At 37.6% G+C, this 14,873-nt stretch overlaps 1 protein-coding gene across 1 annotated transcript in view; it reads left to right on the top strand.

Moving 5' to 3' along the window:
• The window catches only part of KCTD8 (potassium channel tetramerization domain containing 8), a 98,253-nt gene extending 87,712 nt beyond the window's left edge, over positions 1-10,541 (top strand). The window contains exon 2 of the mRNA XM_074587951.1: positions 9,218-10,541. Coding sequence (XP_074444052.1) covers positions 9,218-9,678 — 461 coding nt within the window. The 3' untranslated portion in view covers positions 9,679-10,541. The remainder of the gene's footprint in view (positions 1-9,217) is intronic.
• The last annotated feature ends 4,332 nt before the right edge of the window (positions 10,542-14,873 follow it).

The following is a 14,873-nucleotide window of genomic DNA, read 5'->3' as shown; positions in this document are numbered from 1 at the left end:
AAGCATCAAAATTATTTTAAGTACCTACATTTTCAGATGTGGGGCCAGGGTGAAATATTTCTATGGATGGAGAGACGACAAACCAAGCATCCTACATGTAAAATGCATTTGCGTCAAATTGCTTTCATTCTAAAATAACCAAAGCCCTTCAGTCTCAAGATCAAGCTCAGTCTTACTGCAGCTAGTATAATATTTGTATATTTTTTGCTATTACTCTGCTGTTAGCGAAGATTAATACGGCATGTGGCCATCACTGGAAAATGTGATGACTTACCCGGAGCTTCCTTCAGGAAGAAAATTCTATACTGCTTCAGTGAGTCCTCTCTCTGAATAACTCACATACAAAATGTGGAGCATCTGGTTGACTCTGGAAGTTTGTGTTGTCTGCTAGGAGCTTGTCAGATAACTTTACAATATTCCTTTTGCTGTGAGCCTTGTGGAGACTTGTTAAAATTTGCTTCTGGGATTTTGCAGAAGGTCTTGCAATCTGTTTGCTAAACAGTGGTGTCTTCAAGGATAATTAGGAGGGTTGACATCTCTGTCTGTAACGTATTGATCTGGAGATAGAGTCTTGAAACAGATATTGGTGGTTTTCTGACTTTCAGTCTTTTAATGTTGTTTCAATTTGTATCTTATCTGTTTAAAACGTTTCATTTTCTTTATGTATCTCTGGCATAGCATCAATGCGAAAGCTCCACATCGTCGTCATCATCATCATCATCATCATCATCATCATCATCATCATCATCATCATCATCATCTCTAGCTCCACAAAATAAAAACATCCTCTTCAATATTTGACTCTGTAGTTGGATATGAAAAATTAGTGATCTTTCCTGTTACCTTTAGCCTATCTGCTTACCTGCCAAGAAAAGACACTTCTCAGAGTGACTACAAAATTTTGATTAGATTAATTGAAAGATTAATATATTTAATAAAAACCTGTGGACTCTCCATTGGTATTACTGAAATACAACAAATTGTCTCTGTCAGGATTTCACTGCGTCTCTCCTGATTAAGTACTGTTTTGCCTACCACGAAACCCAGTTGGACCAGTAACAAGTGGAAGGCATGTTGGTTTTGGTTGTTTGTTGGTTTTGTTATTTGTTCAAAACAAGACTAGGGCGAAGAATCTAATGAATTCAAGTTGGACACAGGACTGTTTATTGTATATCTTCTGTCATTTCCAATAACAAAAATAGTTCCCTCTATATATATTAATTGGTCTTTTTATATTGTAAATAATGGTAATATTTAAAATACAGCCTGACTGGAAATAAGCAAAGAAATTTTCCTCATTGATTTATTTAACTCATTCTGTGCTACCCTTTCTTGAAGGTAGTTTAACATCAGGTGGTAGTAAATGTGACAGAAAAATATTTTTATGTTGTTGTGTTCTTTTTTTCTTTTTCTTCTGAGACAAAGCACTTATCACTTACAGGCATGTGGTCCTAATCTGAAAGATGAATTGGTTCATTCACTTCAAGTACCACGTAACCATTCACACACCATCGAGTTTAACACTGTTAAAGGGTAATTTCCCCTGTGGGAGCTATGCCCAATACAGCCGCAATCTCTACACAGTGTCTTTTTATCTTTCCATGGCAGGTAAGGAGATTTAAATAAAAGGCTTCATCAGGAGTGCAATCACAGACATATTCTTCCTATTGAAATACCGCCCCCCCCCACCCCTCCCCCGGTGAAACAGCAAATAAACACTCCCAAAAATCGTAATGCTCCTAAACATTACCAAGAAGGCTTCAGCGTACAGTTCCCACTTTGGAATTTTGTGTTGGAATCAAAGCATGTGAGATGCCTCATGGGCTTGGCAGTAGAGGACAGGAAATATTATGGGAAAATCTGCATTTCCTATTAAATTCTGAATGTAGTAAAACGTTTCAGAATAATCAATATTTTGCCTTTATCTCTCATCATCGCCATAATTTATTTTTCTTATTTCCCATCATTTCTTTAGTTTCTCTACAATGACTCATTGAACATGCTATTGCAATAGGTTCTATATTCTAGCAAAGACAACAATTAAGTCTATGGTCATGTTTTCTTTAGAACATAGTATTTTCACATGTTCTTGCTCAAATATATTGGGGGTAAATGATTATCTGCAATAATTTTCGTGGTTTCACCTAAAGATGAATTTTCCAGGAGTGCCAGTAAAAGTATGCTTTCTGAGTAAAGTACTGAAAAGTTACAGAAATCATTCTAACTTCTTTTTCTTTTTCTTTCCCCTGTAAGAGGAGACTATTTTTTCACCCTTTCTGCTTTCACCATTAAATTGCTTTCCTTCTAAGATCTTTTGCGTTCTCACTAGAATGAACAGGCACTATTTTTGAATTAATTTTTTGTGACTTAAGGTCACAGAGTGTGTTGTCTTTGACTTGAATGGGGTCAACATTTAAGTCCGAAACTTTTTCTTAAGTGAATGCAGTTTTGGACCCAGACTCACAGCTCAGAATCAGTTTGTTAGTGAACCCAAACCAATTTACATGCCCTGTAGATAGAAATTTGAAGCTTCACCAGAACATTGGGCATATTTACAAAACTGTTTTGATAAAATGTGAGTAACCTAAGTGCTATTCTTCATGTCAGGGAAGCCCTGCTGAGATTCACAAGACCTCTCTGTGGCAGTCTCATCTGCAAGCTGCCTTGTTTGGCTTTCCTAAATCACATAAAATTCAGGTTCCGCTCGAAGTACTGAAGTTGATATGTCAACAGTGCTGGCCTTTTACCCAACAGTTCAGGGCTTAGCACATTAATAAATCAAAGCTTCCCAGATACTAATTCTCTCTTGTGCCTGAGGGAAGTTAAGTCGCTTCTTCCAAATGAATATGTTGCCCTGAAGTAATCAAAGGTGAAGGGAACATTCTCTTCATTTTATTGAAGCTATTCTACTTTGCATTGACTAAAGCCGAGCTTCAGTTGGGTCAAAGAACATGAAAGTGTGAGCATCTGGCTATCCATAGTCATTCATCACTCATCTGGAAGGAGGAAGAAAAATAGGAAACGCTGAGTTTCAATCCTCCTTTCTGAAAAATGCTTCACCATTATATACTAAGCATGCTTTGGATCAAGCCTTTAATCCAAAATGTGGCTGGAAATTTTGTGCCAGATGAGACCCAAATTGGAAACTGAATATATATATTTTATTTTTTTTGCTAGAAGTGATTTGAAACCACACAGCATAAAGACACCCACACAAAGTTTTGTTCCACCGAAATCTCTACACTGAACTCTTCAGTTTTTCCCAGGAGTGCGAGCTGTCAAGAGCAGAGCTTGTCAAGAGCACTTAGATATTTCTCACATTATATACTTAGTTATTAGTATTGTTTGCTTGGGATGTTCATAATGCATAAAATTCATCCATAGGCAGAGGGGCAGCTAAGGACTGCGTGGCACTTAATTCCTGTGTAGGCCTGCATATTAGCCTTAAATTAGAAAGTGAGTGGGGCATGGCCTTCCCTCTGCCCCTGCTCCCAACAAGACTAAGTTAGGTGTAAATTGCAATACCTAAAATAAGTAGAAACATTTCCTTGACAAACCGTATGAAGTTAAAAAAACAACATTTAAACTCTGGCTGCTAAATGCAAGCAGTGGGTTTATCTTGATTTTGTAGTGCATTAAAGAGGACAGAGTGCAGGGGTCAGGAAGTCCCTTGTACGTTTGCTTGCCATAAAGTTAGTTTTAACCGACAGCTGTAGTGCTACGAGGCAAGCTGGATCCCTTGCTGGTCTCAGGGAGAGAATTCAGGTGTTCAGCTGGGCTCTAAGAACAGGATTTTCTTCTAAAACTGGAAATACCATTAATACGCCACAGGAAATGTCAGGGGTTTAGAGCTGTCCTTTCATAGCTCTTAAAAATAATCTCTTTAAAAAATAAAATCAAAGTGAAATTAGACATAAAAGATAATCATTTACCATTGAAGTGTGATATTAAGTACTCAAAAGTCTGGTAATGAAAATGTTCCCACAGTAGCCGTAACCTGTCATCAGATTTCACAGCTGACTTCTCTCTAAGCATTCGGTGTAGTGTAATACTTTGAATGTTGGTGAAAGGTAATAAAAACCCCTGGATATGCAAGATGGATAAGTCCGTCATAATGTGAGATTTGATGAGTATTTTTTCTATGACTGTATATTAGTTATAGTTAATTTTACTTAGATTCTTAACATTAAAACGTAAACCAGAATAGGATTCATTTTATGTTCACTCTGAATATAACGTAATTTTGAGATAGTAGGTGGAAGAAATGTTCATTCAGGAGTTTAACATAGCTGTGTACCAGACTGAAAGTCCTGTGTAGCCTATAAAAATAAGGATTTTTTTGCCTATGAAAAAAATCGCATTTCATGCAAAATCATTTCCAAATCACATACTGCCAATATTTTCAACCATGTAAAAATTATGAATTGAACTGTAAATAGTATTTTGGATTTAGTTGGATTAGATACCATTTCTTTTACAGATACAAATAAAAATAACTTTTGTTCTCTTTGCTATTATGTTTATGAGCCTTCCAATGTAATCTGTCAGTTTAAAACCATCTTGCCCTCCCGTTTTAATTTTGATTAATTCAGTTAAAAGCATGGATTTTTTTACATCATAATTTTATTAACAGTTTTGCTTCAATATTTTTAAAATGCGTTCTCAATAAACATAAAGTATTCGCTAAAAATTTACAGTTTATGCAAGAGTTAGTTCTGTTTATAGCTATTATCAGTTCAAAGGAACTCTTAATTGGATTATTTGATTAATTCAATAGATTATATCTAGTAGAACATTTTTTTTTTAAGTACATTTGAAGAAACAGAAAATTATGAAGATGAAATACCTCCAAGAACTTAGTTTTCACTAAAATTTCATCATAGAAAACCTCAAGATTTTGGGTTTGTTAACTTGGGGTTTTCTTAACTGGGTTAGTTTTTTATTTAAGTCAACAAACAGGCTTAATTTTATAGTGCTGTCAAGGGCATTAATAAAACTCAATTAATTTCTCTTTTTTCATGTATATTGTCTGAACCAACAGTAAAAGACAGCATCTCTTTAACAGATCCCATTCTGCCTGAGGTACTGCATAATGAACACATTTAAAATGTTGGTTATGTTTTGTTTATAAATTACTATGTTTTTATCAGCTTCAACTCTTATCTTACATCCAGCTATAACTGTTGTATGCCACAGCTAAGATTTTCCGTTCCTCATGTCAATACAATTGTTATTAAAATAGCTAACCTCAGCAATCTATGCATATGTTCACAACCTCTTCTACCTTCTGCAGTGAAAATAAACTGATTTATAAACAAAAAACGATCTTCGAGACACTGTAAGAATCAAGTAGGTGAATGAGGAAGAAGTTAATTCATGCATCTGCCACTGCACATAAAATAAACTGGGCATTTGACCTACAGAGAGAGAGGAGAATGGAGCAGTCAGGTTAATTGGGTTTGAGTGTGATTTCCTTTATTTTAAGCCTGTTGTATTAGTATTTAATAAAATAAGTGTACACAAAAATGGAAATATAGATAAACAGAATACTGTTATTTTATGCTTTTAATGTTTCCAGTGTGGTATTCTTCTCTGTTGCAGGAGACAGAGCTAAAGAAATCTTCAAGTAGTTATTCAGATTGTACTTTATGAATATCCACAAGCAATTTAGACCTATCTAAGCTGGTTTTTTTACTTCCTGACATACTCGATTACAATTTTGAGCCAATAGATATTGGCCAGTGGATGGCTTGCTGTGCTGTTTGTCATGTTGTGTTCTTGACTGGAGCTCTGTTGCCCAGTTATTGTTCAACAGGGAAGCCAAAGGAAACTTCTGGTTCCTGTTTAGATTGTTGTAACCAGTAGAAGCAGATTTTCACTGCAGAGAATTAGGTTTATAAGTTTCAAGTTCATTTTCCATTAATATTTTGTAGCAGTTGCTTGAAAGTGATTCTTTTATCAGTCAGTTCTGCCAGGAAACGTTGCCTAAAATGTGTGCAGAGGGCAACATAGATGAGAAATAAATACAGTCCAAGTAAATGTACTATGCCTTCCTGATCAGAGAAATGTGTCTGAGATACTGTCTCAACTCTACTAGACTTAGGAGTCTAGTAGCTGCTGTGGTAGAGCTGGTGAGTAAAGGGAGCGATTACTTTCTAAGAGAAAGGAAGTCATTTAAGAGCAATAAGCGAAAAAGAAGTGGGAAGTTCAGTGTCTATGGGAACTGCCTGGAGGAGAAGTTGGAGAACCAGCAGCAGGTGGGAGATGCTAGAAAGGGCAGGAGCAGGAGGGACAGATTGTAAGTACATGTCGTTTTTTAGAGTTATGTGCATGGTAGACCAAATATACTTTCTCGGAGTTTTTAAGAACTATTCTGCACTCCTGAAAAATTAGACTGAGCTATTTGGAGGTCTTTGGTGTTAATTCTGAAAGGTGCAGCGGAGACAGTATCTAATCACACAATCCCAGCCACAAATGAGTGTGCCAGCATAGAGGGCAATAAGGAGATGTTTTCTGAATTAGAGATATAGCTAAATTTATCTGAAAATCCCTGATGTTGACAATTAAAAAAAATTTCTTTTGAGGATCCGTCCTTATGTATTTATAAATTCTTTTGGGTTTCAGCAGGCAGAAAATACTGTGAGAAAATCTCCTCTCTAGCAGAGCTGTTGCTTCTGTTAATAACACATTATTGAGAAAGAAGTGCAGGAGCATATAAAGAATTCTTTGTGAGGGAGGATTTGTTAATTTTTCAAAGGAGAGGTGTGGGAGAAACCTGTGTTTGGATTAAAGTCATTGTGGATTTAGGCGATTCGGTGAAGCATGCAGAGCTCAGTGCTGTAAGGTACTGAACCTTGGGGCTCTGATCCAAAAAAGTATTTAAACACCTGCCTATTGTCAGGTTCCTGAATAATCTTGTAGCAGGAAATGGAATTTTTTATATTCTTGAAGGTGTATTTCAGGGCTTTTTTGAAATAGATCCTTAGTACATTGCAGGTTTGAGCCCTTGAGAAGCAAGGATTACCAATAAAGAAGTAAGTATAAATAGGCCAACTAGAAATAATCTCTTGATTTATGAAGTTACAGAAAAAAACTGGGCAGGAAAGACAGAGTTGAAGACTACAGGGTGTTCCTAGCAGAAAACTTTAGCTGCTTAGTCATAGAGTGCGTTGTTACATTTGAAGAAGGTAAGGTCATAAACTAGATTAGATAATATTAACCATGTTATTGAAAATCAGAGTAACAATACTGAAATCACTGTCTGATTAACTACTCAGTTTTATAACCACATGCCGCAAAGACAGAGTAAATCCATAACGCCAAGTGACTCTAGATGTAGCATATTCATATAATGGTTTGAGGTATGAAATGAAATGCCAGATACAACAACGGAAGGCAGGCATGTAAATCTATTTAAGAAGGTGAACGTATTTCTGGAAGAGAAAGAGGAGGAAAGTGCTGCATCCATGCACTAAATATTCGGCTTGAATATAATGAAGTAGAAAAATCACTTGTGTTTTTCACTGGGAATAATGCAAGTGCAAGCCATGATGGATTGTTGCCTCTACTCTTTGGATCTTGATTATCCATGGGTTTCTGTAGGTGGACTACAGAAATGGGACACCTCATCCTGGGATGCTGGCTAAAACAAAAGAACAGGTTGTGGAGTTCTGGTGTTGTTAGATTATTATTTATTTGCTTTTGTGTTTTGTTTTGTTTTGTTTTCCCCTGTGTGTTATGTAAAATATTGCAGTTTTCTTAGATTCCTTTGAATCATAAAACTGCACTGTCAAAAAGACACTAGAGTGTTCATATTGCTCCTGTATTCTTTATAATTGTAATTACATTTCTAGCTTGTAGTTCTGAAAAACAGAATACTAAGGGACTCAAAAATCTCCTTGAAACTCTGTCTCAGTAACTCAAGGTTGAGCTGTCATACCCTGAGTTTTGGTACCAGCAAAGGTGGTTGGTGCTGGTGATGTTTGGGTAAACCGCAAGGATAATCTAGTATTTGTAAGACATTTAGATACCTAAACTGTTTGGGCTCTTTTGGGATTTGTAGCAGACAACTGCCACTGAAGTCCCATGCTTCGTTTTTATTTAGGTGTTTAAACATTTTTGCAAATTTTCCCTTTGGTCTGATCCAACGCCTGTTGAACTCTGTAGATATTTCTGTGAGCTGTAGATAGTGTCCTAAATTAAGATCGTGACGTTTATACAATGTCAGCGTAGCATCGTTTCACTTCACAGCTGGAGTTTTGAAATAAGGCTTCAGAAATGAAAACGCTTGTACAGATTTAGTGGCTACCACCTAATTTTCACGTTCATACTCTGCTTAAGACTTCAAAGCACAAGTGATATCTGGAGAGAATACCAGCCTAGATCTGATTTTCAGGCGTGTGGAGCGCCGAGCGGTGCCGGCTGATGGGCCATCAGGCCGCTCTCCCTGCCGCTGCAGAGTGCCTCTTCGCTGATAACTTCATAACCTTCTTTTCCCTGCCATCCTGAGCAGTAAGAGGTGTACGACTGAATTCTGAGCTTGCACTGAGGCAAGTCTGGGATAATAACTGACAGTAAGAAGTGCAGTGAAATCACTAGGGGATAAAAGTAAAAAAAAGCATAAAGACTGTCAGCAGTGAGCGATATCTCTGTTATTCTTGGATTAATACTCCTTTTTCTGTCTAGGGCTTCTGCAGAGTTGACATCTGCAGAGCATGATATCAGTAGGCTGTTCTGGGAAGGTGAGGTAGAGCTTCCAAAAAATATCTGAGACCTAGGAATATTTTTATTTGAGCAAAGAGTTTGCAAATTTTATGGTAGCATTTTCCTAATACTACAAAATCTAATCTCTCATAAAAAACTTCTTGAGGTGTAATGGCAAATTAGCTCATTTAAATTTGCCTGCAGGGATTTCCAGTGCAGATAATCTGTGAGCATTGTGCACATCTCATTACCTGGATTGTTAGGCAGGCAGTGAAGTTATTCTCGCCACAAACATTTTCAGGAGTGAGAATTTTGACAACTGAACACACGTGTAGGACCAGAAAACTTCAAACTGTGTACCAGTCTGGTATATATAGTTCTTTCAACTGAAAGGAAACACCACCAATTTATGCCGGCCGAGACTCTTGAGTTGTGTTTTTCTAAATGGTAGCTGATCGGTTTTCTATGTAAACCAGTGCTTGTTTAATACTTTTTCTTTCCTGCCTTGTATTAGGACCCCCGCAGCGCACCGTTTCCCCCAAGCAAGACCACGAAGAAAGGAAGCATGACAAAGTCTTGGACAAGGGCAGTGAAAGTGGGACTTCCTGTAATGAGTTGTCCACCTCAAGCTGTGACAGCCACTCGGAAGCGAGCACCCCCCAAGAAAACGCCACCAGCACTCAGCCATCCACAGCCCACCAGCCAAATACTCTGACTTTGGATCGTCCATCTAAGAAGGCCCCGGTGCAGTGGATGCCACCACCAGACAAACGCAGGAACAGTGAACTCTTTCAAACTCTCATTAGCAAGTCCAGAGAAACAAACCTTTCCAAAAAGAAGGTATGCGAGAAGCTGAGCGTTGAAGAAGAAATGAGAAAATGTATCCAAGATTTTAAAAAAATCCACATTCCAGATTACTTTCCAGAGCGCAAACGTCCCTGGCAGTCTGAACTCTTACAGAAATATGGGTTATAGTAATCAACTCTTTCATGATGTGTCTCTGGGGCATTTGATGTTTATTAAGTTGCCACTAACTTACTGATGTCCTTCTGGCCAACTCTGCCACCAGAGCTATTCCTGCTGCTTTTTTCTTTCTGTGAACAGTGGATGTTGGATAGTACACGGTCTCTTTAAAAATATATATAAAAAGGTAGAAACTTAAAAAATACAAAAGGCGTCTCATCTAAACCACCTCGTAATAGCAAAGAAAAGTGTGCATGGTCAAGAAAGATGGTTTTCGAACTGTAATCCGTTGAGATTCATTATCGTTTTGGAACTTACCGAATAAAAATCTCAATCATCAGTTAACGCCTCGTTTTATGTCACCAATAAAAATGACTCAGACTTGCTATGGATGAAGAGAAACAGGGTTTAAAATTGGATCGAACTGGTTTCAGAACTAATTCCCAGTGTTCTTTCAATGTTAATGCAATAAAGCAAATACCTATTTTGCATGAGCACAATGTTACAAATAAATCACACAAGAACAAGAGGTTGTCTGTTGCTTGGAGAATTGTTTGTTTGATACCAAGCCTATAAACGTAAAACGTCTAAGGGATTGAATTTACTTTGTTCTGGATCTGTGATTTTTTTGTGTGTACAGTGTTCTGTATGTAAGGATGGTGTAAATATGCCTTATACTGTTTTATTATTGCACCAACAACGTTCATCTATTAGTGCTTGTCAGGATTATTTCTGTGAAATGCAAATTTATGGCAGATTGTGAAAACTGGTTTGATGGTCTGAAAGTTTCTGTTATGTTAGTCGCTCAAATTGGAGAAAAATAAAAGAGACTTTAATGTATTTATTAAAAGAACCATCTGGTAGATTTTCTTGGCTATCTTATCTCCTCTCTTTTTTAAAAATTGAATCAAGCAAATTGTTACTTTTTGTTTACTGTTTTCATAACTATGCTAAAAAAAAAAAACAAAATAAAAAACATGTTTCAAGAGTGGGTGAAAAATATTTAGGGTATTGCCATTTAGTTGGAACCACCATACAGACTCTTCAAGACGATAAGAAGCAGCAGGGAATGAACTAAAGAACTGAGTGGTTTTACTAACAGAGCTGAAAGCAGTTCCGATTTGACAAGTTCACAAAAATCAGCTTAGAAATAGAAGATTTAAAATATCGCAGCAGTGTGCACTACATTTATAAATGAGAAGTTTTCTATGAATAGTCAACTTTATATGACAAACCTATTTTCTCAGCCCAGACAGAGGAAAATCAATGCCTTTCTCATTACAGCAACGGCAAGAAGACGACTGTGGTTCAGCCAGCCAGAGCTGGAATGGGAAAGGACCGCTGGAGTTTGCGAGAGCTGCTGAGTTCTCACAGCCTTGAAATTATTACTGTGTGCACCCACATAAACATACACATACACAGAGCTTCTCGGCTCTGCCCTTATGGTCCTTGGTTGCTTCATTCTCTCAGGTCCAAAAGACCCATTCCTTCTTTTGAAAGTTTCTTGCTTCTTGGACTCCTTTTTCTCATTCTCTCTCGTTTTCTATCTTCGGCTTCCTAGTCTCTACCTGATGAAATTTCCGACTATTTAACCATGACGTACTAACCTCCAGTGGATACAATTCTGTTTTATTTAGTCTAAAGTTAGACTGTTATTGAGAGCTTTTGAAACTCTCACACTGAGTTTTCTGCTAGCCTTTTTAGTCTGTCTTCATTGCACTTCTCACACCTTACGCTGTGTTCTGTTACCTTTGTTTAGGCTAGCTTTCCGTCTGGGATGATAGCTTTTAGGTTCAGACAGCATCTTGAACCTTCCCGTTAAACCTTACCATTGAGTTTGGAGATTTATTTTGCCTTCCTGGTTATTCTCAGGATTTTAGGCGGTACCTGCCTGTCGTGGTTTAAGCCCCGGTGGCAACTAGGACCACATGGCTCCTCACTCACTCCTCCACCGTAGCGTAGGGGAGAAGAGGGAGTAAAGGAGGGGGAAAAGAACCTCATGGGTTGAGATAAAGACAGTTAAATAGAAGAGTTATGGAAGAGGAAAATAATAATAAGAGTAGTAGTAATATTAATAATAATAGTAATAATAATAAGAACCATAATAATAATGGTAAAAGAATATACAAAATAAAGTGATACTAGAGAAGTCGCTCTCGCCACCCGATGATCGGTTGCCCATCCCATCCTGAGCAGCGATTGTGGATTCCTGACCCCCATTCATACACCGAGCATGACACCTGTGGTTTGGAATATTCCTTTGGCCAGCTTGTCCTGTCTATGCTCCCTCTCAGCTTCTATGGGATGCTGAAAAAGTCCTGGACTAATGTAAACGTCACTTAGCAACAACTACAACAATATGTGTTATCAACATTATTCTCACACTAAATCCAAAGCACAGCTGCGACTAGAAAAAATTTAACTCTGTCCCACTGAAACCAGGACACTGCATGCTTAGGTGATTGTTTGACCTGCCATCTATTGTAATTTGTCCGTATATAGACGTTTTTGTAAGCTTTTAATTTTTCTTTTTCTTTTATCAAACCACCTGAAATTTCTCAGAGCATTTTTAATTCATTCTTGAGGAGAAGAGAATATCATCTTAATACGTATCTTAACGCATGGGCAGCGTAAGATTTATGATAACCTTAACCGCTTCCCATGTGCTCACAGGGCGTGTGAGCGATGTGGCAGATAGATAGATAGATAAACTGCATTGCTGTTCCTTAGCAACCACCCCAGCATCTTAAGATTTTGGGTTTGAAATTGCACAGTGGACACTGTCCTCCTCCTTTCAGAGTGAAAAATTGGGATGTGTTATAGTCAGAGGGAGAGTGGGAGAAAACAACGTCTCCCGAGAATCCATTCAGTCGTATTTTCTAATTCCCATCACGCTTTTCACCCAGTTCACCCAGTTCCAGCTCCAACCCTATCTGTATGGTTATTAATCTACACTTTTCAGATTCCGGCCTGTAATTAGGGAGGAAGCAAGCTGAGACGTTCGGTGGAACAGAGGAGCTTGTGGGCAGGTAGATGGGTGAGGTTGGTGGGAAATTCCCAGGTGTTACAGGAGAACGGCGTATTAGAAACAGAAGGGATAAGAGCTGGGGGATTTCATTGTTTCCCTTTGTCTTCAATTTTTCTTACTTTCCTCTGATAGCTGCTTTTTCTTTTTCCATTTCAGTCTTCTTTTTCCTCTTCTTTCCAGCTATTCGCTTTGTTACACACAGGAATAATCTACCGTGGGAATCTGTGCCTTTTGTGGGACTTCAACGGAGGTGGTCAGTACATTAAAATTCCACTTCATATGAATTTTATGATTTTAAAACATAGCATTTTTATGGAAAGGAAAGAAAGATCAAATTACTGACAGTTGTCAATCTTAAATTTAAAAAGGAATCTAAATAATAAATACAGTTTTTATTTTTCTTTCAATATTTCAATTATGATTTTTATATTAATTTCAAGTTTTATAGGGTTATATTTTACAGTTATAATTCTGAACTATTTAGTTTAGTGTCATCAAAGACTGAGTAGATTTTATTCAGCAGTTGTTATTATAAATTGTAATTAATAATTGCTTTGATAAAATATATAAAAAATAATAATAAAAAGGTAAAATACAAAGAAGTAATATAACATGAAAATGAAGCATATTTCTGGAAGGAAAGTAATTCTGATGAGAAACTGAATTATTTCTTTTTCAAATTTTTTTTTCTAAACCAACACAACCCCTTAAATCGCGGTCGTATTGGGAATTCAACATGGAATACCATCTCTTTATGTTTTCCAGACAAGTTTAATTCTAAATTTTTAACATGTTCAGCAATATAGAATGCGATATTCTAGATTGTATTTAAAGATTTGCAGCTGATAAAAATAAAACAAATCTTCCTTTACAAGTAGTCTCCCAGTTAAGCTAATATTTCACAAGACTAGTGTATCAGAATCTGCTGCAAAAATGCTGTTATCGTTGCCCACATTTATTCACCGTAAAAGTTAATTTTAAGACCTCATAATGGGTATTATGTGCACCAATTTTTATAGACTTTATTGTTCTAACTGAACAGATGGGGAATAGAGACACGGTTTTGCCATTCGGTGATGTTTACACCTTTAAAATGTGTGAACAAAGATCAGAATTACATGGTGGACTAATATGTCTTTTACTGAAGGAATACTTCTCAGACCTTCTTCCACTAACAAAAATTTACAAGTCTTAGAATAATTGGAATTAATTCTGAAGTAGAATTTTAGAATTCACTTTGAAGGAACTAAAAAAAATGCTAAATTGTATAAAAAGCATAATTTTGTGTCCTCCTTTAAAAAAAAAGTGCTTATGCAAAATCATTTGACTTGCTAATGCTGTCTTTGTTTGAGTAATGATATTTAAAAATATACTTCCTACTGGAGGTGGAAAACCCAATTTAGCGTACTTGGTAACGAGAGGGCAATGTTGTGTTCCCTCTACAAGTGACTCATGTCCTGAACCAAGCTCTTTGGGATGCTCAGAAATCCCCAAGGAACCCTGAGCTTTTTGCAGGATCGCACCACTGGTATGGCTCACCGTAAAAATAGCTTCGTTACGTCACCTTGGATATTACAGGCCTTCAAGCAGTTTCTACTTTTCCAGGATCTGTTATCTAGAAGTAATTTTCAACCTGTTTCATATTTTCCGCTCTACCCCCTCTTTTCCATTGTTACTGTGGACATTCGTACAATCACTTGTGTTTAAGAGCTTGTCTGTTCCTTGCTTGGAGGCACCTACCCAAATTCATAAGGGACTACCACAGTCTTCACACTGGAAAATGACAGGGGGAAGCTGGGCATACTGGGAATGTTGCTGGTTTGAACAACCTTCAAAAGCAGAAGCTGGATGGCAAAGTCACGTCACTCTACGGCTCGTCCTCTCCCTCAGACTGTCGGGCATCCAACACCTTTAGCGCTGCCCAGACATCTGACAAAGCGAGCCACAAAGACGTTATTCACCGATAAATGCGCCGCTGTCGCTGTCGGCGTCCCGGTCGCCATCCACGCCTGCTGTGTGTTGGTGCTGCAGCTGAAGTGGCCATCCCAGTTCAGAAATGGTGATGCTGGGATTCACAAGGGTATACTGCTTATTGCAGGCTGCTGTAGTGGATACCTGCCTTCACATGGGCACATCCTGCATCGCTGCACCTGAGCTGGGATTGTTTTATTCTGCTGGA

Source organism: Larus michahellis, chromosome 5, assembly GCF_964199755.1.
Source record: "Larus michahellis chromosome 5, bLarMic1.1, whole genome shotgun sequence".
NCBI lineage: Eukaryota > Metazoa > Chordata > Aves > Charadriiformes > Laridae > Larus > Larus michahellis.
The sequence above is the reverse complement of the archived record's forward strand: the minus strand, read 5'-3'. Positions and strand labels throughout refer to the sequence as shown.